General features: G+C 40.8%; 1 protein-coding gene across 47 annotated transcripts in view; it reads left to right on the top strand.

Moving 5' to 3' along the window:
• The window catches only part of CLASP1 (cytoplasmic linker associated protein 1), a 167,814-nt gene that overhangs the window by 58,610 nt on the left and 82,863 nt on the right, over positions 1 to 26,341 (top strand). For 30 of the 47 annotated variants that reach the window (XM_086897376.1, XM_086897399.1, XM_086897365.1 and 27 more), the window contains 4 exons: positions 22,482 to 22,634; positions 23,585 to 23,658; positions 24,289 to 24,381; positions 25,717 to 25,862. In XM_086897376.1, coding sequence (XP_086753502.1) covers positions 22,482 to 22,634; positions 23,585 to 23,658; positions 24,289 to 24,381; positions 25,717 to 25,862 — 466 coding nt within the window. The remainder of the gene's footprint in view (positions 1 to 22,481; positions 22,635 to 23,584; positions 23,659 to 24,288; positions 24,382 to 25,716; positions 25,863 to 26,341) is intronic. The other 17 variants (XM_086897380.1, XM_086897368.1, XM_086897384.1 and 14 more) reach the window with 1 other exon arrangement.

The following is a 26,341-nucleotide window of genomic DNA, read 5'->3' as shown; positions in this document are numbered from 1 at the left end:
CTTTCCACTCCTATGAAAATAATTACAAAATTGTTCTTGACATAGAAGTCCTCGCCTGAGGCTCACAAACAGTTCTGTTTCCAGGAAAGCAGTAGAGGAGTAGGTGTCTGTCTTTCCCCTTTCTATATGCTGGCTGCATGCTGGAGAGTAGTTTCCTAATAACTACTTTTAAATGACTGCTCTGGGCTGTTTTTATATAGAATCACTGTCCCAGTTAGAATTCAATTGCTGTCCTTAATCAGCTGCCTCAGTGGTGGCCAAAGACTGCTTGGGGAAGAGATGAAATTTTTTGCACCTCTTGTGGAGCACTTTGATGAATTCTGTGCTGCTGCTCTCATTTATTTGATGACATTTGTTTTCAGGTTGAGTGTGTAACAAGTGGATTGAGTTTAGCTACTGTAATTAACAGCCTCTGAGGACAGCAGTCACTCTGTGGTAATTGGTGAAACACAGGATAAGCTTTTATGGGCAACAGAAGTACATGAAACATTGTTTCTCCTACCAGCAACAAATAATGTCCCCATCCTTTTATATTTTAGACACATATGTAACCACCTTGTATATTGTAGGTGCAGCTTCCATAACTGTGAAGTTTTATTAAAGTGTCTAGACTGAAGAGCACCTGGTTGATTTCTAAAGAATCTGAGTCCAAATGCTTGGAGGCTTGAAGATCTTCTTGAACCTAGTTACTTTTCATTTTCAGGTCATTGATGTTAGGCTGGATGAGATTAGACTGCTGAGCCCATTTCTGAGGAAGACTTACTAATACAGATGGTATGTCCAGTTCTAACATGCAGTGGTAGAACAACACCTGCTGTTACAGCCATGTGAGTCAGGGGCATGAAGAGGGGCTTTTTTCAAAATGCAGGAGTGGACAAGTGATAGTTTGTTACTCCAGAGGGAAGTACAGGGAAGGCATTGTCTGTACTTGGCCCTGGTCTGGCATTGCACTGCCTTCCTCCTCCATTATGTTTGGCTGAAGTATTTTGTTTGTAGCTCAGATATAGTGATGTGAAATAGAACAAGACTGAGCTATAATAAGTAAATGCATCCTATTTTTGTAATATTAAGACAGCAAATACTGCATAATGACTGGGTTTCTTCTTCCTGCTGAAGAGATTAATTCTGCCCTGCTGCTCTGTCAAAAGAATCCTTTTGTTGCACTGTGCAAAGTAGTTTGAGTCTTTTTTTTTGTTTGTTTATTCCTCTGAAGCCCCAAAGCTGCAGACAGCCCTGAATAGTCCTGGCTAGGTTTACACCCCACGTGTAGCCTGCAGGGATCTCACTGCAGACAAATCTTCATGAGGAAAGCTGCTGATGGCTGCTGCTTTGCAGTTGGCCTTAAAAGTCAAGCCAGGTGAATTTTATCACAAACAATGCACTACAGAGGAAGAGAGAAATACCTTCTTTCACTGTAAAGTGTCTCCTGAACTCCTTTTTTCAAGAATGGCAAAACCTATAGCAACCACATTTCCAATGCTGTTCCTTTTCCTCTGACCCACCTAACCTGCCTTCCCTCAGAGCTTATCAGTACACCACAAAATCCTTTAGATGCATGACATGGACATTTCTGGTATGAGATACAGATGCTGCTGTCTAAGGAATATGAGACATGTCTGGACTTCAATGGAGACAAATCCTTGAATGCAGAGGTAGAAGAGAGGAATTTACACTATTTTTTTACTCCAGATCTGCTCTCTTTGATACTAATGGACTCTAACGGTTTCAGTAGGAATGGACCTTCGGTAAATTGCTGGTAGACTGTTCTAAAAAGCCTTGTAATGAGTATTTTAGGCATGACTGCTCCTAGCCTTCCAGAGGGAAGGGGGAGATAGAAGTTTTAGGTATGAAACAGTGTTGGCACTGCTTCTGCAGTGTTACACAGTTGGCAGCATTGGTGCTGCCTTCATCCCCATGTAGTGAGACTGTTCCCTTTGGCTGTGGTAGAAGTAAGATGTGTACATCTTTAAGAAATGCATGTCTTCCACGTATGTTTCTCCTGAGTAATGGGACTCCTGTCTAGTTGGCTCATAATGGGACCTGACATTTCTAATTAGGGCTGCTTTATGAAGAATGAGTCTTAACTCTATTCTCCATCATTTATGTTTCTTCCCCTGAACTCCCCCCAGCTCCTGCTGGGATCAGGGGCAATCCTGGAGGCAGCCCTGGAGAGGCAGGGCTGGGCACACTTCTTCCTGCTGCAGCTCTGCCAGTGCACTTCATCTTTGATTTACACTCCTGCTGTTTGAGCTCTGTGCTGGGCAGGAGCTGAATCTGCAGAGGGTTCTAATCACATGGAGCTTCTGTGATGTGGAGGGACAATCACGCTCCTTTTCACTGGAGATTTAAATAAGATCTGATCCCAAGCCTCTACAGGCAAAATATTTATGCACCAGCACACTGAAACTTATTCTCTGCTCCCTCCCCCTTAAGAAGCTCCATACGTGTCTCTAGTGCTTTCCTTAGATTTTTTTTGGTTTTTTTGTTTTTTTGGTTGTTTTTTTTTGTTTTGTTTTTTTTTGGTTTTTTTTTCTTTTCTTTTCTTTTTTGATGTATGCACTGGATTTTGTCTCACTGCAGTGGGATTTCTCCAAAGACACTGTGTTGAGTCTTTGTGTGCACATTGTGCTCCATGCTTGCTGCTTCCCTTCATGGCACTCCCTGAAGCCTATTTGTTATCATGGGCTCTAAAGTAGTTTTGTCCCTATTTTTGTCCTATTTCTTCCTTGCAGCAGCACATTACAAGGAGCTCTGTTCACTCTGCATGACAGTGTGGGAGATGTGGCAGAATACTGGGGCCCTGGGAGCTTTGTGACAGAGGTGGACTGTGCCAGGTCCTGTGTCCTTTGTATAAACCAGGCCAGGTGCTCCATGAGCTGCAGCAGAATGTTCCCTTCAGGGCCTCCAGTATGAGCATGTTACGTTTGGTCCTTTCCACAGCTTCTTTCCAGAAGAGCAGGATAACAGAGCCATCTGAAACACCTTGTTTTACCTGCCCTAAAAATGGTAAATAATTCCAGTTAGAGGTGAGAATGTACCTGAACTGTGTTTGATGCTCTGGACCTGTGGCCAGCGATGGTCTGACCAGTATTTGAAAGCAGATCATCTCCGCTCCCTCATGGCATGGAAGGGTTTCTGTGGAACTACACACAGGACAAATGTCAATAAAAAGCTGTGATGAGCAGCTCGTTTTATAAATTTTGGGCTGGAATCTTGACTTTCCTGTACCTGTAATACATAGACCACTAATTCTGGAAAACCTCTGACTTTGAAGATTTTTTTCATCAAGAGGTTTTCAGTTGGTTTTATGCAAGTTCCAGTGGTCCACATACTTGAAGGACTGAGAGGACAGCCCTATGCTTGGGGGTTTTCAAGTGATTTTTCTTCACTTTGAAGACAGTGGGTGAAGCACTAGAAGAGGTTGTCCAGAGTATCTTCATCTGTGGAAGTTTTTAAAATGAGTCTGGATATGGCCTTGAGCAATACAACTTTGTCAGCTCTGCTTTCAGGAGGAGATTGGGTCACTTGACCTTCAGAGGTCCCTTTTAACCTAAGTTATGCCATTATTTAATTTTTAGTAGTTATGGAAGATCTTCAGATTGATTCAGTTTTTTGTTTTTTTTTTGCTCAGTACTTTCTAGCTGTGTGTGTCAGTAAGCTGAAGGCAAGGTTTGCCAGTGTCATTTTTGATTATGCCTGTTATTCAGCTCTTCAGTTTATCAAGAATGGTAACAGGGCTAAAGGGAGAAGAGAATGTGACCTCAGCTAACAACACAACCTGATGTCAGCATGAAAAGGCTGCAAGCCACAAGAGAGGCACTTCTATAAATGGCAGCCTGTATCATCTAATGCCCATGTTCTGCTGATTTGGTGTTATGCTAGAATGGGTGATAATGCTTCACTTTAGTTTTATTGGTCTGTCATCAGTGTGGCTGTCAAGTTGCACATGGGCATTTTCAGTGAAGCATTAAGATGCAGATTGCTATTTGATTTTGATATTAAGAATGTAAAGCTTGATATTTAAAGGTGGATATATTCTAATTGTTTATATGAAGTGCAGTTTGCTACAGGTTAGTAGGTGAGCTGTATTTTGTTCCATTTAATCTTCATGCCATTCTTCAAAATACTATGATTAGGAGTCTTCTGAAACTTTACTTGTAATGGTAAGATTTATTTTGCAGACAGCTCTGTTCCTCTTCCCTGTGTAGACAACCTTAGTATTTATTGTAAACTCGGGATTTTGAATTCATTTTTATTTATCTCAGTAAGGTTTTTTACCTTCTTTCCTTGTAATATTTAGAAGGGGAAGCTAAATAAGCCTGGTTTAAATGTAATCTAGATGACTAACCTAGATCACTTCAACAAACCTACCCCAGTTTCAGGCAGGAATTATCAGTGGTTCTTTGTATCAGTGGGAGAGGCTTTCCAGATGAATTAGAAGGACCCTGTTTCAAATATTCAGAAACTAAACATAAAATTACTATTAAAAAAGAGGGACTGGAAGTTGTCCAGCCCATCTTCTCGGTTCTGCTTCTCAGTGAAGACTTCATCAATTCAGTCTCCAGGTTGTAAAGAGGAGGGAGGGTGTAGTGGGGACCCTTGAAGCTTTGCATAGGTAAAGAGGCAAGGCCAAACAGTTTATGCCAATTGAAGCATTGATTTCTTATGGACATCCTTATGTAAAGGTTTTATTGAAATTCATGCCTCCCAGTTAAAAAAACCTGATCTTACTTACTTTCAATCTCTGAGAAAAACTAAAAGTGAATCTATACTTGTCTATTACGTGCTGTGCTTCACATGTGCCAGTTCCTCTGTTTGCTAATTCTTCTTTAAGTGAAGCAAGCACAGATGGTTGCTAAAGAGAACCAGATGATTCGCCAGCATGGTGGTATGTTTGCCGGAGTGGGACTTGGACAGGCCTAAGGCTGATTTGTTGTCATTGCTTTGAGTTTGAAATTTTCATTTAGAAAGTTGAAATTCCTAAGTTTTGCCACCATCTTTAGTTTGTGGTATGATTAATTTATGGGTTTTTAATTCTAGCAAGATCTGTGTTGACCTCTCAGTCATTTGTTTTTAAGAAGCCACACTTGTTACCTGTTGAGCCTAAACAAGAATGGGATGTGAATCGGACATGAATGGAGAAGTTCATGTAGGACACACATTAATTTCATAAGAGATGTAGGGATTCTTCTCTCCGTAGTGCCAGGAGGCAAAGTTGTTCTTATCCCTTCACAGACTCTTCAGACTAAATCATGCCAAGAGACTCTCACCAGAGGGGGCAGCAAGAGTGTAATTTCATCTTTTTAGCTCAAATGACATAGTTTAGCTGGACTGAAAGGCCCCTAGGTGCTGGTTAATATGCAGGCTAATGGTTCAAAGCTTGATTCCCTGGCTGGCTTGTGGCTTCTAAGCATGGATTCAGTGTTTGACAGTATCTAGGGAGCTGGTGGGATGTGCACTATATCCAGTGAACCAGGATGCTGCTGGTCACTGATTGCTGCAGGCTGACACAGCAGTACAAATAGTAAAGAGCTTTTGTGTAACTGAGCCATTCAATCCCAGTCTGGACAAAATAATAATTATTGCTAATCTAAATTAAAGTATGTGATCTGTAATGGAGATGAGCAATTCAGGTGGCTCAAGCTGGTTAATGGTGGAAGCTTCAGATGAACCAGTCTGATCCTGCTCTCCTGTTTTGGGAGGCCCCGAATCTTTTTTCTCTCTGCTTGAACTGATACCTGTTAAAGCAGTTGGCAACATATGAAGAATAATCATGTCTAGGTGGAAATCTCTTACTTCTATAATACCTTCAAGTGTACAGGACCTTCAGCACTCCTGCTTGTAAAAGGAAAGAAGTGGTCAAGCTGTGACTGGTACTTGCCTTCTCCAGAAATGCTGAAGGTTTATGTACATTTGAGCATAGAATTTGGGTTTAGGGATTTGATAAGACATTATTTTCCCCTACACTTGATTCCTATTTCTTCTAAATTTTGTTTGCAACTGGAGGCAGGGTACTGTGAACTGCTCACTTGCTCCCTGTGTTTGGTTTTCAGTAACAGCTGCTGACAAATAGCAGTGCCCTGTGAGCATTCCCTGTTTTCTGTGTTAAACAACAAGGCAGCAGCAGCCTATATTGTCTGCTAAAAATAACTGAATTGGGTGGAGAAAGATTTATATGGTTTTTTCTTCTGCAACTTGGTCTGCTTGACGTTTCTGATGTGCAACTACTATACACCTCTTTCTTTTCTTTGTGTTATAGTCAACTCTTCATGCAAATTTTTTTAATGTTCATACTGGTTCTTCAGTCTAAGCAATGCCTGGAAACACCTGCTAATAATAAAAACTTGCTAATTTGGTGCTCATATCTGCCTCTTTCACACCTCCTCTGTGCTATTACCACTTCCATACCTGATAGTGTTTAAGTCATGGAGTTTGTGGGCATTTTTCAGTGTGTCAACAGATAGTAATCCTGCCTGTCAAATCAAGCATTAACACTTTGTTACACAGAGCATAACACATGGTCACTCCTGCTTCTGATTTGTGAAAATGTAAAGTAAATGCATGAGAGTCTGGAATCTGACTGTTGATCTTAGGGAGTATTATAATGTTAAAAGAATTTACTTGTGCATCAAGATCCTTTTACTTGGTGAATGAATAAATAGAAATAGTGAGTCTTAGCTCTCAAACAGTTTTTACAACTGGTTCAAGTGTGCTTTGGGACGAATGTATTTGCACACCTGTTCTGACCTGTTCTGTCACTAGGAAAGCCGCAAAGTGGAAGGTTTAGGAATGAAACTATCAGATAAAGTCTGTGACTGGCTGTTGTCATTTGAAGATTGGTTTCGGTGTCGCTTCCAGCTGGTAGAAGGAAGGTCTTGGTTTCACCTGGAATCCTGATGTTGCTACACAATTCATAAATACAAACCATCAAATATATTTTACTTGTATATAATACAAGTGTATTTTGCTTTTCACATGTGAGTGGGAAGCTGTTGTGAAATGAATGATGTGGAAGAACCATTGTTTTCCTTGTTAGATTTTACTCTGTAACACGCATTTCATTTTTAACAACTTAGTCCCATTTTTTAATTCTCTCAGTTCCTGTGTCTGAAATGAAATGTGTTTAAAATAAAACATTTAAATTCTTTGATATGTGTTATTTTCTTTTGTTCCTGCTTTGGATTGCAAATTCTAGGTGTGTCTGGACACCTTACAGCCCATGAGAGACAAAGTACCTTTAATAACCTTGAACTTAGTCTTTTTTTGTTATGCAGCACATAGATGTATTACAGAGCATCATAATTTCGGTGAGGACTGACAGGAGGGGGTTCTCAGGATGAGCTCACCCTTACAAAGAAAAATCCACTTTGCCTCTTGTGAAAGAGAAATGGTGCTCCTCTGCACCTCCTTTGTTCTGAGTCATGCCTTTTCTCCTGTACAAACATGTGAAGTGAGTGGAAGATGACAACAAAGTGATCTAAAAATAAAGACTTAATAAAATGGGGATCTAAGAAATCATGCAAATGTGAGGATGCATCATATTCTGATTTCAAAGGTGTTTCAAAGAGCTTTCCTTCTCCCAGCTATTGCCACCTCTGTGACCTGATGGCTACAGATACTTACCTTGGGATCAGTATCTTCAGAGCAAACTCAGAAAACAAATTTCTTCTTCTCAGTCATCACTTATGGTAAACCTGGGTTGAGGGAAAGATTTCATCTTCATCAGTGCTACGGCACTGTAAAAGGCCCAGTAAGTACTTGAAGACCATTATCTCAACCTGGGAACCTGTTGCAGAGTTTCCAAAATAGAAATGTCTCAGACATATGTAATCCGTATTTTATTTTGTTGAATAACCTTCGAAGAAGCCTCTTAAAGATTAAAGCAATTATTAGTTTCTGTTGTCACTCCTGATTAAGTTTTATGCTCAAATATTGTGCTATTTGGTTTTGTAGTTGGTTGCCCATGTACCTCTCTTCTGTTCTCAACTAGTAGGATATTATAGTGATATGAATCAATTTAGTATCCATTTCTCTGTCCTCCCACACACCCAGAATACAGAGGTTTGTGTCCTGTAAGTCCCAAAGAGCAGGTGGACCTAAAAGTCCTCCTGCATTACACTACATGCCATAACATGCCTGAACAGGAGGAAGATCTAAATTGGTCATCCTTGAATCTCCATAGATAGTTATGCTAGACTTTGAACTTGTGTCTAGCAACTTACAAAATACCACCCAAGAAGTGATTGTTGATTGAAGTATTAGACATTTAAATTATCTCTTGGGCTGTTACTGTTTTAGTAATATTTTATTTTGACACTAAACTGTGGGGAGTGACTTTATAGTAATGGGGAATAAGGAATTGTGGTTTCAGTCATTAGGAAGCATTTAATTGAATTGCTGGACTGAAAGGGATGCCTGACTCTTGCTCCTTGAGCATGCTATGAGTTGATCTGACAAGTAAGAAGATGCATATGCACCAGTTCCTGGGATGGCTCACAAAGCAGACAGTGTGTGAATTCCTGTTATATGTGTTTTACTAGAATTTCTCTGTTCCCTTCTCTTCACTATCTGTCCTTCTCTGTGTGTTGTAGAAATTTAATCTCTACCTCTCCTCTGTGCTTTTCAGAGCCTATTTTCATCTCCCCAAATTTTAACTTAAGCAGAGCACATCAAGTATCATACTGAGCTCTGGTTATCTGGATTTTGTTTCTGTTAGGTAATCTGTGTTTCAGGCAAGTAGTGAAAATCCTTGTAAGTTTTTTAAGTTACTCAGTTTTAGCTTTTAGTTTTGAATTGTATATCCTAGAATTGAAATGAGAGTAGTTCATCTCAGCATGTGTATTTATGCTCATCTTTACAATTTAACAAAGGAGAAACACGGTGTAGTGGAGTCTGTGGTTCTCTTGGTGACTTCTGTGTTTATATCATAAGCAGCCTGCTGAAAAGGGACAGCTTGCCTCTAGGAGCTGAGCCTTTACAAGGACTACACTTTACAGCTTGCAGTTTAGGAGTAAAGTGTAAGTGTCTGTCCTGGGTTGATTATGATCCATATGAAGGGATGTAGCTCTCTACAGCACAGACAAATCAGTACAAGGGGGAAGAAGCTGCTACCTAATTTGTCCATTTGAATTATCATTGCAATGATCTTTCAGGGTCACGGATGTACAAAGTCGCTGTGCCAGTCAGACTTGCCTTAGGGAAAGGACAGATCTCAAGCTGCTTAGAAAATGGTTCTTTGTATTAATAAAGTGTTGTTTTCTTTTTAGTTTTGACTTGTTGACTTTTTAAGTCTTATATGGAGGCAGCAAGTGCGCCTGTCTGAAACCAGAAATCTATATAGATGGAAATCAGTTGGGTTTCAGTATCCTGTGATGATGATTTCAGTAGCTTTTCTGAATGAGGAATGACTTAAACCAGCAAGGCTCACCACCTTGTCTCAGTCTTATTCCACATCAGCTTCTCATGGCAGAATCACCTGTGAGAAGATGTCAGTACTAAGGAAAGATGAGTGATTTTGACTTTTTCCCCCCCAATAGTGGTGGAAATGGCTGTGCCAGGCTTTTTCTGCAATCAACGTTCCCAGCTCTTACATGGGAACTTCTTTGATTTTTAATGTCTCCAGTTCCATTTAGGTCAGCATTTGTTTTGTGAAGTCTTTAATGGGTAGATCCAGAGTAAGATGTTTAACTGGGTTGTGGTTACTGTTCGTAGTCTTTGTAATAAATGTGAATGATTCTGCTTGGCTTAATTTTCTTTCTTTAGGGCTAAGTTAAATTATATTACCTTACACTTGCCATGGTATAAAGGCATCTCAAGGGCTCTTACTTTGGCTCAGCTGGTGTCTTATAACTTGTTAAGCAGCAATAATTTGATTGTGCATCTGAGTCCTGAGGCAAATTCATCTTTCGTTTTCACTTGACAGACGTTGCCTTTGAACCAGAGGAAATCTTCTGCTTGCTTGTAAATGTTTATTCAGAGCTTCACCACCTCTTGCCAAGTTTTGAACTTAATTAAAACTAAGAGATTAAGGTCAAAGCTAGTCTGTCCTTAGTCCCTTTGTTTAGTTCTTCTTGTGGGTGAGATGGTCTTGGAGTTAGAGTCAAGTGGTACAGGAGATGCAGCAGGGAAGCTGGTAGAGTTCAGATGAGATTAATCAAGATTTTACTGATCTGTCACAACAGATTTTTCAGTTTGAATTTCCTATTTGATACTGACATTGTTATTTGATGCAGTAAGCGGCTTTATGTGGGAAAACTGATTTTTCATCATTCTTTCTGGGACAGAACAGATGTGGAATTCTTCTATGTGCACACAGTATGTGGGAAGAAAACAGGATGGTTACTAAAGAAGTCAGATGATCAGCTGTGATCAGAATCCATTACTAAGTCAAACATTCAGTCATGGTGGATGGTTTGGATGATGGGCTTAAGTTCTACCCAGGTGCAGGGACCTGAGGATGGTTGAAAAAGGGTGCTGAGCCATGGGGAAAAAGTGAGCAGCAGCACTGACTGAGGCCAAATAAAAATGGGTGGGGCAGGATTATGTTAGACTGATTAGGACACAACTACTTGTATGTCTTTAACTTTTAAAAGAAAAGGAGGGGGGTATTTGTGCTTATTTTTTTATAAAGTCTGAATAATAGTAATTGTTTTTATCTACACTATGACTGCATTATTTATTTTGCAAGCACTTTGGGAAAGATGCTTTCTTCTTTGTAACACATTAAAGTTCCCTTGCTTGCTCGGGCTTTCATGTTTCCTCTGAAATATGAATATCAAGTTTGGTAGGCAGAAGTAATTAATGACAAAAGGAAGGAAAGTTTCAGTAGTGTCTTGACTCTTCCTTTTTGTTTGCTTTTCTCCCTTTGAGTATGACTGCTCTGTTTGCTATACCTAATGATGGTTCTTTATGGGGAAGAATGTGTATGAAGGAACATACATCTATCTTTTGTTTTAAAGGTGTTTGGGAGTGGATGAAACAGGAAAACAGAAGCCCTGCTGACTCTTAATACTTCATCAGTTGTGAAACATTTTTGGTTTTAGCACTTTTCTCCCATGTCTCTAGACTTTTTTCCTTGAGCCCATGGTTTTCTTAAACTGAGGCTTTGAAGGATGGGTGAAAAAGGCCCAAGAAACAGATGTATCTCAAGAATTGGAGCTTTCCACTTTCGATCAGGCATTCAGACTGTGCTTGTATATTTATTTGAAGCTGAATTAAATATCAGTCTGATTATTTTAGGTTAGCCAACCACGTGGAAACCATATGCCGTACTGAAGTATCTGTCAAATAGGCTACTAATTGATGTACTAAAACCTCTCCATGCTCACTTGAAAACATACAGAAGAAAATCTGAGATGAGCTACTTAAAAAAAGAAATCCTGCGGAGTTCTTCCTGTGCTTGGATTCACCTTCATCCCAAATATATAGAGCTGGAAACAGACTTTAGCTTAATGTGATGGTGATTAAATAAAGGAAATCCTATGCTCTGATACATCTTCTGGCATGTGCTCTAATTCTGACTTTTCTGCATGATCTGGAGTCAGATTCCTCATGTGTACTTGTCCTTTCTTTCCACTGTGTCAAAAAAGTGGAACTAATCCTATCTAGATCATACACAAATCTGTGCAGAGTAGTATTATAAGTTATTGCCAGTGAACATCCATTTAAAAATTACTGAACAAGCATTTTTTTCACTAAAAGTTGCCTTATATTGTCTACTACTTCCTGCTTCTGCATCTTAAAAAAACCCAAACATTTTTAATTGAAGTCAGTGGTCTTGAACGATCGTAATAGTAAATACAATAGGATTTTTATATTTTTAATGATCCTGAGAAACGTGAAATGCGAGCTTTTCATTTACTGTGTTTATCTCTTTGAGACACTGGGGATAAAAACCAAATGGGCTTGATTGTCAGGAAACCATTGCTTCCCTCTGCCAGTGTTTGCCAAAATGAGTGTGATGTGAGTGGGGAATGGGTATTTCTCACCAGCTCTAAGGAGCTGCTGCTCTAAGCACTGGTTGTACTTGAATGTAGTCATGTAGACATTGCAAAAGCTGGCATGGGCTGCAAACATTGGTACTGGTGTACTGGTGCTGAGGCATGGTTTGTAAGATCCTGTGTGCATGCAGTTTCTCAAAAGCTCTGCTTGCTCTCAGGGAGCTGAATTAAAGTGGTGGGGAGACAAGAATGTTCCCAAGTACTACTTTAATTAGTTAGGAATAGGCAAAAACTTGCGCCTTTCAGTGCATCAGGAGAGTGCTGTGGCAGGCAGGCAGCGCTGCTGAATAGTCCGGAGAAGCATCAACAAGTGTGGTTCCCCACCCCTTTCCTTTGCTGACAGCAGCAGTGGATGCTGTGGAGATCACAGAGCCAACTCTTGAACTTAGTAGCCATTGACAGGAGCTCAGAGGCATCTCAGACCACTGTTTCTGACTACAGAGCGTAGCCTGGATTGTACAATTCAACTTTGAATTATTCTTAGATAAACAAAACTTGTCTGTAAACTGCTTATGTATGTGTCTTAACAGTCTGTAGTAATGTGTATCTTTATAAAGATGAAGCATTTATTTATGGCAGAAATTCCTGATTATCAGGCTGGCCATGCCTGTTTTACTTGTTGATAATCTTTCTTAAAAGGCATGTAGGCTGGGAAGTAGTTGCTCCCTAGTTTTCCTTCTGTGGTTTTTCTTTTGTCTCAACAACCTTCAGTCTAAGACATTCTTATCTCGTGATTATTTCCCACTGAGCATTTGACAGTATTTTAAATGGTCATCTAATTAAAGTATATTAATTATGCATCAGGCCAGGCATTCTGGATGGGAGTCACTGATGTGTGTAACACTGTACAGTTTTTTCCAGTTTAGTATCCATGTTCTTGCATTAGCCTTTAACCAGGCAGATAATGCCTTGAGACAGAAGGCTTCTGTTTTCTATGACTGTACAGGCTGTAGGCTGACAGCCTTGTTTTTTCCTGCATTGTTCTGGAATAACTGCACCTATTTTGTTTCTTGGCTGAGAAGTGGCTGCTTGGAAAGTTTAGGATACCCCACCATCTCACAGGAGGAGCATACATGAGGTGCTGGGCAACATGTCCCTGTTAATGATTGTAAATAAGCCTAAGTGAAGGTACTGGAAAGGGCTGGTTCTGCAGCTTCCCCAGGTGCCTCAGCTCAGCTTACTGGTTTAACTTCACCGACCCAGCTATCCTCTGAGACTTAACCCAAAAGGAAACAAAGCTGCAGCTTGACATTTTTATCTCCTTGTAGATATCTCTAGAAAGCTTTCTGCTGCAGGACTTGTGTGGATTAGCAGGTTTTTCAGATGTTTCTGGTGGCTGGAAGTGGGATCTGCAGTATTTCTGCCCCCCCTCAATGTGCTCTGTTTAACTGGAGGCAGTAAGATGCCTTTGTCTTTTTTTTTAACAGTGCTTCGTCCTAAAACTGTCAGGATGCTCTTTCCTTCCCAACACAACCCTGCAGGCTTGTTGTCAGTGCTTTACCTCGGTGTGCTGTGTGTGTAGAGAATGAGTATCCCTTCAAGAAGCGATAAGTGATAACAGTAGAAACTGTAATTTCCTTGTGTTGACAATGATGGGTGTTGGGGCAGTCAGCATCGAGGTGAGCTGCACTGGTCATAATTGCCCGAGGAGGCAGAAGGATCTGTGCCTCCTCAGAAGGGAATGCCAGCTGGGGAGTGCAGGCTGAAGAAGTGCCTCACCCTGTGATGTCATGGCAGCAGATGGTGCAAATAGCTGGAAATCTGGACCTGGGCTGTGGTCTGGAGTCACCTGCCCTGTCTGCACATAGAGCTTCTGTCCCTTCACTGGTGAAAAACACTGTCCACTTCAAGGCTTCATATTGTTGGTATGCCTGCTAATTAAGTTACATAGGGTATAGGTAGTCCAGGCAAGACAAAATATCACCTATCGATTCCACAGGTATCTCCTTATTCCTTCAGGTTTTGGCAAATCAGCCCCAGGCTGCGACCAGCAGGTGTCTCCCTGGGAGCTTGGTTTAATCTTGGCTGCTGTTTTCCTGTAGCACCGACCATGGGAAATACAGAGAACGCAATTTCAGGTGTGGCTAAGCTTCAAGCAATCATCAAAAACAACTAAATTAAAATATTTTTTTCTAATATGTTGTGATTTGATTTCTACTTTTCCCAAGCCATTTGCAAATGTCCTTTTTTGAATAGGCATACAGCAGTTTTGAAGATAATACTGGGAAATAAGAAAACATTTCTAGCCCTACTTGCATCTTTAGTAGGAGGAAGAGAAAGGGATCAGTACAAAAAACTGTTCAGGAATGGAGCTTAATCTAGACTTTGGCAGTGCCCTCAAATCTTCATACCCTTGAGAATGTCCCTCAGCTCTGTTTCAGTTTACTCACAGGTTAAAATAATGACAGGTACTTCTTGCTCTTGTTGAATGACTCCGCCTTTTCGTCACATTTATATAGTTTTTAAAGCGAATACTGTGCAAAGCTGACCACAGACCTGGCAAAGGTGGCTGTTGCCTGGGGTGTAGTGTGGATGACCACAGCTGGGTGATGCTGATGCCCACTTTGCTGCCTGAATCCTGACTTTGCTTGCTGCAAACACAGGGAGTTCAGGCTGTTGCCGTAAGATTTCCAGCAAATGCAGAGGTGGAGGGGAAAGGTTCATTGATTGCTCTTTGACCTGATACAGCCCTGCTCTGTGTGCGTATGGAAGTGTCCCCTGAGGGAGTTCCTGTGCCTCTGCAGAATGGAATTTTTCTGTCTTGTGAATGAAGGCAGAAGAATTCACTTTATTTTATATAATTATTTGTATAAATAATTAAACTCTAGTAAGGCTGAGGCGAAATCTTAACATTGCCACTGCAGTGCAGCACAGAGGATTAATATTAAAGTGGGAAATAGTGTGCTTTATCTGCAGTTCGGGTATGACAGAATGCTGCGACAAGGCTAATTCCCGTAGTTCTGTCAAAAGGTGTTTTCTGACTCTGTAAGATCTCCCTGAGCCACCCGGCATCAGCAGCCTTTCTCATTGATTGGTATCTCTTGGGCTCAGGGACCCACTTTGTGTCTTTCATCTCTGAAGATTATGCTGATGAGAGTGCAGTGAGGAGGGAGTAATAAGGTGGTGCAATTTAAAGGGTGTTTCAAGGGTCCAGAACAACACTGGGGCAGCACCCCCAAACACAGCAGGGAAAGCCACAGCAGTGAAATACAGAGGCAATACCCTGGTGTGGAGTCTTTAACAGGCTCTGAAATGGCTGGGGTGTTTGTGGGGGCTGGGGAGATGTCTGGACAGCCTGGCAGCAGATGGAGGGTGAGTGTCCCACAAAGCATAATGACCAAACTCTGGACAGCCACAGGGGTAAGTGCAGGGCAGGGAAAAGCTGCTTTAGCTCTTTAAATTGAAATTTTATGTAAATGCTTGGGCTTTTGGGGTGGGTGTGTTTTTCCAAGGTATGCACTGTGGATTTCCTGGTGCTCTTGAGGTCTGGGGGAAAGGCTGTGTGGCTGGCTGGAAAAAGCACTGTGGGAATATTGTATTTCCAAGGATTACTTTGAGGAAAGTAAATCCTTATCTCTCTCTCTCTCTTCTCCACTTTGATTTTGCCTTATGTACATGTCTGCGTCTGTCTCTCAACTATTTGTTTTTTACATCAGTGTGGGGTAAAGGCTGTGTCTCTGCAGCTCCTCACTCATGGGTGTATGATTCTTGTTTAGGTGAACCGTAGTAAAGTAATTGATGAAACTTACAAATCCTAGCTCTTAATGAATTTATTTCTGGTTTTGATGTTTTTGTGAATTCTTTTGGCTTTTTGAGCTGGTGCCCTTTCACTCAGTATCATAGTTATTATATTGTCTCCTATTGATACTTAATTAACAAAACTTGTAGGAATGTAACATTTGTACTGCCTCTTTTCTAAATCTACTTAAAGCTAATGGAAACTTTCATATGGCTGAAAACTGTCTAAGTGACAGTTTCACTAACTCTTAAGAACTCTGTTTTCAAGTGTGTTAGTTTCATGAACAGAAGTTTCTTAAAACTTTTGTTTGTTGTGTTCTTAGTTGTGCTAATGCTCATAGAAGCTATTAGAAGGGACATGCTGTGACTTGTTGACGCGATGGCATTAATACTTGTCAACATTATGGTTTAAAAAGTTGTGTTTTGAAGTAAACAGACTCATTAAATCCTTTTTATTTGTCTCTTGTTTTCAAGTCTTTAAAGCTCCTCTTCTCAATCATCCCCACAGTCATCCATCATAGCTACATCTTAAATTGGAGTAATCTGATTCCAGGATTGAAAATTATAATGTCCTTCAGAAAAGTAGCTTAAATCATCATGAGTTGCATGATTTCAGATCAGTCTTCTGCAGGACAATTTTCTTCGACTTAGCAGGCCAGTCCCTGAGAGCAGATTTTGAATGTTGCTAGGGCTATTGCTTATTCTTGCAGATTGAAGTTGGAATTTACTTTCCATATGGTTATTGTGTTTGCCTAGTCTGGTGTTGAATGCAGTCACGTCAAAGTGTATAACAATTTCCACATACCAGTTTGGTAAAGTTAATTTTATCATACTGGATGGGTATAGGTTACTATAGGTTAATAAGTATAGGTTTCCTCACTAACAGAAATGTGCTTTTTTAATGATTTCTACTGCCTAAATGTTGTTCTGCTTACAGAGGGATGGCAGGCTTGAATACTCTGAAATTGATGTAGTTAGGTGCTTGGGTCTAAGCAGTATGTGTATTAGAACAACAGCCTATGTAAATAGAATGTATTTGGAGCAGAAGACAATTCCAAGTCCTACTTCCTTGAGGATTCTTCTTTTCCTTTATGATAGGAAAGTTGAAGACCTATTAGGTTCATTAGCTTGTGATTAGACAGAATAAGGCAGCAGCCAGATGATGAGTGTCTCCTTTCCTTGCTAAGGAGGGAAAACCAAAGCATTTGGGATTAAACAAAAGCATGTGGTGTTAAAAGAATTACTAGAGCAAAAAGCATTTTGCACCTACCTGGCCTTAAAATCTTGGCCTGGCTCTCTAAGCACCACCTTACCTGTGGCTGATGGTAACCACGTTGTTCATTGTATATATTATGGCCACAAATACATCGACTAGATTTGCATTGTTGAAAGCTTACTCAGAAAAACTCCCACCCATAATGATGTGGATTCTAGTTTAAGGAGGGTGATATATGCGAGATAAAAGAAAAAAAGCCAAGGTACTGGATGATAGGTATATCCTTGTCATTGCTGAGCCCTTGGAGCACTTCATGCATGGTTTTTGGGACTCCAAAGCCAGTTGTGAAGGATGATGAGGTGGCTCAGCACATAGTGCCAGAAGAGCAGCAGCAGGGGTGGGCTGGGAACGGAGCTGGTGACTGGGTCGGCCTGGGATAAGTGGATGTGATGGGGGAGAGGGGGGCAGGTGGCATTGTGGGGACTGACCAGGGTCACTGAGCCCAAGTGGGTGGTGTTTGAAAGGCTCAAAACACTGCGTGGTGTGGAGGGTGGGAAGGAGGAGCTGTGTCTGGGGCTGGGGAGAGCAGCTGGGACACTGGGAGATAGCCAAGCAGGAAACCTTAATGATGTTCTGTGCCTATGTACTTCTGCTTGTAGCTGTGACTCCTTTGTTTTTAAACATTTAATTCTGCTGAGGAGCACATACATGTTCCTTTATCTTTAGTGGGTTGATAAACTCATTTTCCTGGAGAGACCTCTACAATACCTGTGTTGGAGTTGGACAGGCTTGCAGCTAGGCTATGTACAGTTTTCATGTGTGCTAATGGGAAGAGGCATCTAACCTCAGCTGAAGCTGTCTCCCTTGGACACCCAGCAGAGGGTGAGACAGAAGTCACAGCTGGAGATGGGGGTACCAGATGCTGCCTTGGAGGGGAGGGCACGAGCTGAGATACCAAAGGGGTGTCTGTCTCGAAAATATGGTCCAGTGCTCATGGACTTGTGCCTGGCAGGAAGGAGTAAAGAGGAACACACCCTGTTTTCTTTGGCATCAGTAGTTCTGCAGGTGTGTGTTTTGGCTTGGAAAGGGCACTCAGATCTTCAGGGAGCTGGGCTTTGCCCACCTAGTAGAGGTTGAGCATGGAATTTGGAAGTGCTGTAATGTTTGTCAGCTTTAGCAGCTACCTGTCAGCTCCTGGTGGAGCATGCCATAGGAATTGTGGGGAGGCAGGTTCCTTTAGTGTCATCCACTTTCGTCTGCACCTAAAAGAGGGATTTTTCTGAGAGTAATGCAGGTGATCCATGCAAGAGGTACCCATTTTGCCTATTTCAGCTGCTCTGATGCTTGGAAATGGAACAGATGATGAGTGGGCACAGTGGGCCCAGGACAAGTTTAGTCATTTACATGGTTGAATCTGAAGACCATAGTGGGGCATCTTTGTTAGGAACAGATATGATAGGAAGCTCTCTTCCCAGTCTGTCATCACTACAGAGTAGCTGTCCTCTCAAAATCTTACAAACAAATAGCTAAAATATTTGAATCTAATAGCCTAAAGTTTTTAAAAGGCAGAAAGCATCTTTTTTTTTTGGAAAGGACATTTGAGACTGCTTTAAAAGGTCCCAGGCTGGTGGTGCAGGCAAGGGAAGCGCTGGCCCTTGTTTACCATGGTTCCTGTATAGTTAGCACAGCCTCTTCTCCTCACTTTTCACCTTGCCCAGACCTGAAGGGGTTACGTTTTAAAATGAATAATGACTAAATTTATTCGTCATGGACAAATGATGACAGCTGTTGAGATGCTCCTGTTAGCGCTTCCCAGGGGATAAAGTCAGGCTGGTTCCTAGTGCAAGCCAGCCGAGCCAGGCAGACTCAGCTCATCTTCATCCCGGATTATTTGTCCTGGGTTCCCCTCACTAGTAGGGAATTTCCTCCCTAGAAGTGAACCGAAGTTTCCTGGGCTGAAATGGGTAAAAATCGTGCAGATCCGCAGCCGTAGAGAGAGGACAGAGGCCATGGCTGTTTAAATCCACGTGTGAAGACAGCATGCTTAATGAATCCGAGGGGCAAAGATTGATTATGTTCTGGACTGAGAGCCGCGGCGCTCCGTGAAGCACTCTTACATCTGGGCACGCTATGGAAAATATGAAGGAATGTTGAGGAAGCTTATTTGCAGAAGGATATGTACTTGTAAGCAATTTTCTCTTCTTCTTAAATAATGTAAAGGAATTGAAAAATGTGAAGCAGATTGTTTTCTCTCTGTCTCCGAGACAGCAGAGTGGCGAGCAGACAAAGGCCTCTTTTATAAGGGCATGTCTTAGACAGAGAGTACTGTAAGGTCCTTATAAATGAGCACTGGGGATGTCTTGTGATGGGAGAACATCAATGGTTATTTAATGTTAGAATGGGGCGCTGATTCCGCTTCAGTGCACCTCAGCTGGTGTCCTGAGAGTTACACCCATGCTGAATTTGCCATTTGCAGATACGCTGAAAAATACAAACCCAGTTTAAATGATTATTATGAGCAGGAATCAATGGGTGGCAAAAAAAAAGAGGGTTTTTTAACAATGATGTATAGCAGCTTGGTTTTCTGTTCTTTTCTGTACTCCTGTGTCCAGGTTCCTTTCTGTTCTTTGTTTCTCTTTCTGTTCTGCACACGTGCTGCTGGCAGACTTGATGTGCAGTTCTGTACGTGGTGCTGTCATTCTGCACTGCTCAGATGAGAAAATGCTGTTGGATTATTGAAGGGATATTCTGGTTTGATAAATTGTAGTGCTTAGTTTGCAGACTTAATAAACAGGAAGATGTGATTGTAATCCAGTCATCCTCAGAACTGTGGGCGAGCTGGTTTGATTTGTGGAGTATTGTATTTTTGCTGATGCTCAGAAAAGCCTGTTTTAGAAATAAATGATAGTCTGTTTACTTGCTGAAATGCTACAGGAATGCAATGCTTTTAATATCTGGATTTTTTAGTTATTATTACATGAAATAGCAAACCACACCCTCTTCTTTCAGAGGGCTGAGGCTTTAAAAATGCATATAGAAGAGCAAGTGAGTTAACTAATGCTGCACCTAGATAGCCTGAAATGCAGCTGATGGAGCATTTTATTACCAGGTGAAAGAGGTTATGAACTAGTAAAAGTATCTTTTGTTTCTAATATGACTGACTTTCTCCTGGCTGCAAGTACACATATGTCAAATAATAGGTTGCTAAATATTTTAGGAGTTTTTGAAATAAGTACAATTGGGACAAGTTTTGCTATAAGTTTTTGGATTGAATGGCTGTGCAGGTCTTTCTGAATCACTTAAACCTTGTCCTAGAAGCTTCAGAGATTACACATTTTAAAGCCTGTTTTGATCTGCCCTGACCTTGGTGCAACTCACACCAGTGTTTTTGAAATAATTTCTGTTAGAACTAGACTGTGTCTTTTGGGGAGAAAAAAAAAATCAATTTTGCTTTTTTAAGAACTGCTTGTGGTAGAATTCACTGGATGATGCACCTCCTAACCTCACAGAGGGTCAGCCCTGTGATTATTGCAAAAAATGGAGGGGGGAGCAGGGGTGAAGAGAGGAAAAAAGAGGCAACTCAATTGAATTTGTTTTTAACCTCCAGCCAGTTGCCTTGTTGTATATTTTTCTATTAGATGAGAAACAATAATAATAAATTACATTGGAAAACTGTGTTAAGAAATCTTCAGCGGCTGTGTTAACACAGAATATAATCAAGCAACTTATTAGAATCTGGCTGGAGTAAGCAATCTCTTGCAGAGAATTTTCATTTAATTGAATTAAAAACATATTTTCTAATCCTTTAATCATTCTCATGATTGTTCCCTGAGCTCTTTTCAAATTATTTTTGAATTACATATGTCAGAGCAAGACTGGTGTCAATAGTTCGGTCTCGATGGCTACCTTCAGACAGCCCACATCCTAATTGTGTCTTATATTCTCTTTAGCTGTGTGACCTGAAATTGTCCAAGTTAAAGTTCCTGTGTTCACTTTTGCCTTGTTCACTTATTCCTGAACAACAGTACAAGTACCAGTTCTTATTTTACCCCTTTCCTTTAGAGTTGTTTTTTTTTCCCCTAGCCTTTTCCCATATTCCAAGACATCTTGAACATCCAAATCAAGAGGAGAGATTTCCTTTCCCACCTTTTAAAACTTTTTGGATGCTTTTGTGTACCTGCTGTGTCAGTATTGAGTTGTGATTGGAGTATGGCATCATGTGCATATCAAAACTGGAGTGTGTAGGTTTTTAGATGATCCATGACACTTCTCCCTTGTCCAGCTGCTAATAAGCCGGTGCCACTTAGGTCAGAGAAAACTGAAAGGGGTTGAGCTGAGAACAATTTTGCCTCCCCTAGAATATGCCTATGCCTAACTGTTACGAGGTTGTCATTATTTTATATTCAGAAAGCCCAGCCTATATTGAATTTCACTCATTAGTGTCTAGCTAGGAGCTTGTATTTGTTACTAGGTGTTCCCTGATGCTTTCCTGAGCAGGGATGGATTAAAGCACCTGCTTGACTTCTTGCCAAGTGAAAATTGTGAAGGAATTGTTGCTAATTTGGTGGAGAGTGGATGTGTACCTTGGGCTGTTGGAGAGGGACGGACATGAAGAAGGTCTCAAATCTTAAATGAAATGTTCATGTGGAGAAGCTGACTGATGGGGGCTGAGCTGGCTTTCTGGCCTTGATAATTACGTGTTCCATCTATATCAGCTGCCCAACTGCTTTGTCACCTTTCAACTTAAGGCTGTTTTTTCAAGTGAATTAGCTAATCTGTGTAAAACTGCAGTATAAGCAGTCCTTTGGAATTGAAGTGACCTTGACTGAGATTCAAAGGGGCTGTAGTTTTTAGTTAATTTATGTTCATGTTTGGTGGTAGAGGCTAAAGTTGAATGTACACAGAAGGTTCTATAAGGTTTAATGCACCTTACATTTATGTTTTTATGAATTTGAGGACATTTTTGGTATTTCCTTATAAGGAATCTCTGGTGTTAGTTTAAAGAGTTAAAGGGGATTTGTACCTCCAGATGGCTCTGTGATTAATGGTCTGTGGTTCATCAACAATGTGGGTGTTGCCATGTGAACTTTCTTGGGTGATGCTGTTTATCCTTGGTCTGGTGCAAGCAGCTGGCAGGTGGGGCAGGGCAGCCTCTGCTGCTTGTCCCCTCCACACTTGGATCTTGCATTTGCTTGTCGTCTTACTTTCACTACAGTCCATGTTAAAAGAGCTCTTGGAGGCATAAATGTGAGAGATGCAGACTGTCAACGCCTCAAGTATTATCTGGGACTTGCATCTTTCTGCTGTAGATTCAAAGTTCATTCTTTTCATCTGCAGTAGTGAAAGATTAGTTTCACTGAGCTGGTGGTATTTCACAACTTACTGGATTTTTAAGCATGAGGACACTGCTGAGATGAGGACTGTCAGAGCAGGCTGAAAAATGTAACATGCTTGCCATAATATGGGCATGTTCCTTGGGACATCCCTTTACTTTATTGGACTTACAGCTGAGTGTGGTTTCTTGGCAGATAAAATTTTTGATGATGAAGACTCCGTGGATGGGAACAGACCTTCCTCAGCCAGCTCCTCTACATCTTCAAAGGCCCCTGCAAACTCACGCAGAGTTGGGATGGGCACTACCCGCAGACTTGGCTCTGCAGCTCTGGGCTCCAAGTCCTCAAGTAAGCCAAAAACCTGTACAGATTGATGTGTCTGTGAAGTATTGACAGTGTTCATATTGAGCTTCTTGCAAGCACTTCCAAACTGGCCCCCAGAATCCAGTAACAATTTTTTCCATATTCAGTCATTCTGTCTACGTTCTCCACGTACCACAACCGAAGTCTGGTAGGATGAATCTCCAAGCAATCACCACATCCCCATAATTTATTTTGCATTTTGTGAAAGGTTGCACCTGTGTGGTTGCAACTGTGAGTTGTGAGTAAATCATATTGGTGCTCCAGTGTGTAGATTTTTGCCTTTGTAGTTCCAGCTCTATCTGAACTGAGACTGCTTATAGCTACATGCCAGACTTCAGCCCTTGCAGTCTAAACCTGATACACTGGCTTTCTCCTAAGATCTTTGGGCATTGCTGGTAATGAAGGTGCAGAAAGAAAACTGAGCAGTCATTCTGAATGTTAGCAATAATTCTATGTGTATCTCTAATTCTATATGTGTCCTAGGGAAAGAGAGAAAGTTCCCTGTATCAGACAGTCTCTAATCTGATTAGTATTCCAGAGACTATTTATCTTCCTTAACGTTCGTCTGTTTGTGCACCTGTCAGATCTCCACCTTCATCTATTATAGATGGGATTAAATCCTTTAAAATAGTCTCCCATATAATTAAAGTAAGTATTCCCTTTCATCTTTCAGACTGTGCCCCCTAACTGTTGAGTGACTACTGTAATGACTTCCCTAATGTGCCCTCTGTGCCTATGAGTTGAAGGATGCCATGAATGTCTCGCCAGTGCCTGGCATTGAATTTCCCTGCCTCTGCTTTCATTACATCTGCAGCATTCCCAGGCTGCATGGGTAGTGAACTTTCTCCTGATTAAGTGCCTTGGTAGCTTGTGGTTTCTTAATTGATTCTCTTTTTGATAACAAGATTTAAAAGGCTTTTTTATTTGTGTGTCAGCAGCCAAAGAGGGAGCAGGTGCTGTGGATGAAGAAGACTTCATTAAGGCATTTGAAGATGTCCCAACAGTTCAGGTAAGTAGTTATCTGTTAAACCATGCTGTACTAAAAAGCAGAAGGTGGATATAGTATCTCATGCTAATCACTGACAGATTGTGCTTCATTGTGGTGTTGGCAAATCTTTAAGGGGGAAGCAGGTTAGAGGTTGAAAGGAAACAAGTTTTAAATGGTGGGGTGTGCCAGTAATTTATGGGAAACCCTCTGGGAACTGAAAGCTGTAAAGGTGACTTGTTCTCAGGGATGGCTGTTGTGAGTGTGACAACTGGACCATGTGTGTTTGCTGATTTAGCTGGATAGCTGAGATGCATCAAGTATCCCATCTCCTTCACTGGAGCTTGATATTTGAGACAGCTGAACAGCATGTGTCCACTCATGGTCTTCTGTAGGTTTTGATTATTACAGCCATTAGTAGCTGCAGGAAGCTATAGTAAAATAATAAAATATGATCCTTTAATCATCTTCTGATAATTTCTAAATTCTTTGTTGCAGACAATGGGTATAAATTCTGAGCATTATGCAAAGCCAGTTGTGTCTAAGGCTAGCACATGATGTTTAAGCATTGAGGAGCAAAGGCCATAAGAATGTAGTTGGGAAGTGATGGAGTAAATCTTGTATTACAGTGCTACTCTGTATTTCAATTTGTAGATTTATTCCAGCCGGGATCTTGAGGAATCCATAAACAAGATCAGAGAGATACTATCAGATGACAAACATGACTGGGAACAGAGAGTTTCTGCGGTAAGTAGTGAATTTAGATAGGATCTCTGGTAATAGAATCTTTTTCTACACTGAGCTTAATCCCACTGAGGGTGCTTGGGAGAACCTCAGACTAAGGCTGGAATGTAGTTTTAGTGGTGAGCACCTGTAATGTTCCCCCAAACTTGAGGCAAATGTTTCCTTGTGAGACTGAATTTAAGCTGCATTTGTGAGGGAACTGCTATTTGATATACAAGAGTCTGTTGACGCAGCATCAGATTGAACTGGAAGTTGTGCAGCAAATCCAGGTGCAAAGCTAGAAATTTGCTAGTAGGTGCTAAAATCAAAGTATCAAGTCTTATTCAGAATATCTTAAAACTTACCTGATAAGGCAGAAAATTACTTTGCTTACAGAGAACTTATTTATACTCCTGCAAAAGGGAGGTGTAAAATAATTCAGCAGGAATGTGCATGGTTAAGTTTTGAATAAATATAACTGTGGGAAGTGTGGAAGTGGAAAATTGGATGCTATATGCATGTCAAGATTGAGTATTATTTACTGAGGTGAGCTATGTTTTCATGATACAAATAGATGCATGGTCTTGTCTACACAGTAGACTTTCATCACTGGTGTAGCAGCTTTGCCTTGTCTGTCAAACCCTGTGTTACAGATCTGAGAGGCAGACAGGGCTAATTCAGCTTACTTCTGTTTAGTTTTATTTCTGTACTGAGTAACAGGGAGCTGAAATCGAGGCCATGTGTAGATGCATTGGTGCACGGGAGGGCCTGTGAAGGTGTCAGAGGATTGTCTGTAGGATGAGATGGTGGTCCCTTTAATATTAATAGGAAATTTCCCATTTTGATGAGGTCAGGGTTCCACTTCTGCTAGAGCCAGATAACTGTTTTAATGAAGTCAATTGACACATTCTGAATATAAGTCAGTATTACCCAGGCCTGGGTGAGAACCATGGCCTGTAAGTCTAGATACCATTTTAATGCAAGAGTCAGCTGTGAGATTGCCTCAACATTAGAAACTGCTGTAAATAGGTGAAAAAAGGAGAATGTTTAAAATATATTGGTTTAAAATATATTGTTTGGGTTATTAACTATATAATTTGAGTAGCTGTATGCAACACTTGTGGATTTCTGTAAGTTAGCAAGGGTGTTTTGCTTATTGTACTTAGTTTGTTAACTAACCATGAATTGAATATAAGATATGAAATAATAAAATTACTTGGACATCAAGAATCAATTTCATCAGTTCATGTTGATGAATAATTGCACAAGAAACCTGGAACCAGGTATTGGTCCTGAACATAATTGTCCTTACATTTGCTGCTCATTAATGGTCACTGTTTCCTTTTATGCTCCTAACAGTTGAAAAAAATCCGTTCCTTACTTTTGGCTGGAGCTGCAGAATATGATAACTTCTTCCAACACTTAAGACTTTTGGATGGAGCATTTAAATTATCCGCTAAAGACCTGCGGTCTCAAGTCGTACGAGAGGCTTGCATCACGTTGGGGTAAGTTTATTTTCTATGTGTGTTTGAAACATGATGTAGAAGAAGAGGAACAGATGCTGGTTAAAACACAGTTAGGATGTAGCTTGTGTTGCTAGTTAAAGGTAGAATGTGATTTTTCTGCATCTGTTTCATGTAGGTCACTAATTGTAATTGTGCCAAGCTGTGTTCCTGAGTAATAAACAGTGCTGATGTGGGATACACAGAATGAACAAGCAAGCCATGCCTTCATGCACAAGTAGGGAAGCATTAAACAATGAAGCTGAAAATGTTTGTTTTGTTCTGGTTCAGATTGAGCTAGTTTTTATATCTGATGGTCTATCCTATGTGAAATACCTCAAGAAAAAGTGTGCTGCAGTGTTTCTGACATTTTTTTTAAAAAAAATATGTACATATTAAGGCAAAATAGGGAGCTTCAGAGAAGTTATAATATAAACTAACAAAAAATATTCTATCACCTTGATCCCATTTGTTTGATAATA

The sequence above is a fragment of the Cyanistes caeruleus genome, chromosome 7, assembly GCF_971803275.1.
Source record: "Cyanistes caeruleus chromosome 7, bCyaCae1.hap1.1, whole genome shotgun sequence".
Taxonomy (NCBI): Eukaryota; Metazoa; Chordata; class Aves; order Passeriformes; family Paridae; genus Cyanistes; species Cyanistes caeruleus.
This window is presented reverse-complemented; position numbering and strand designations above follow the sequence as displayed.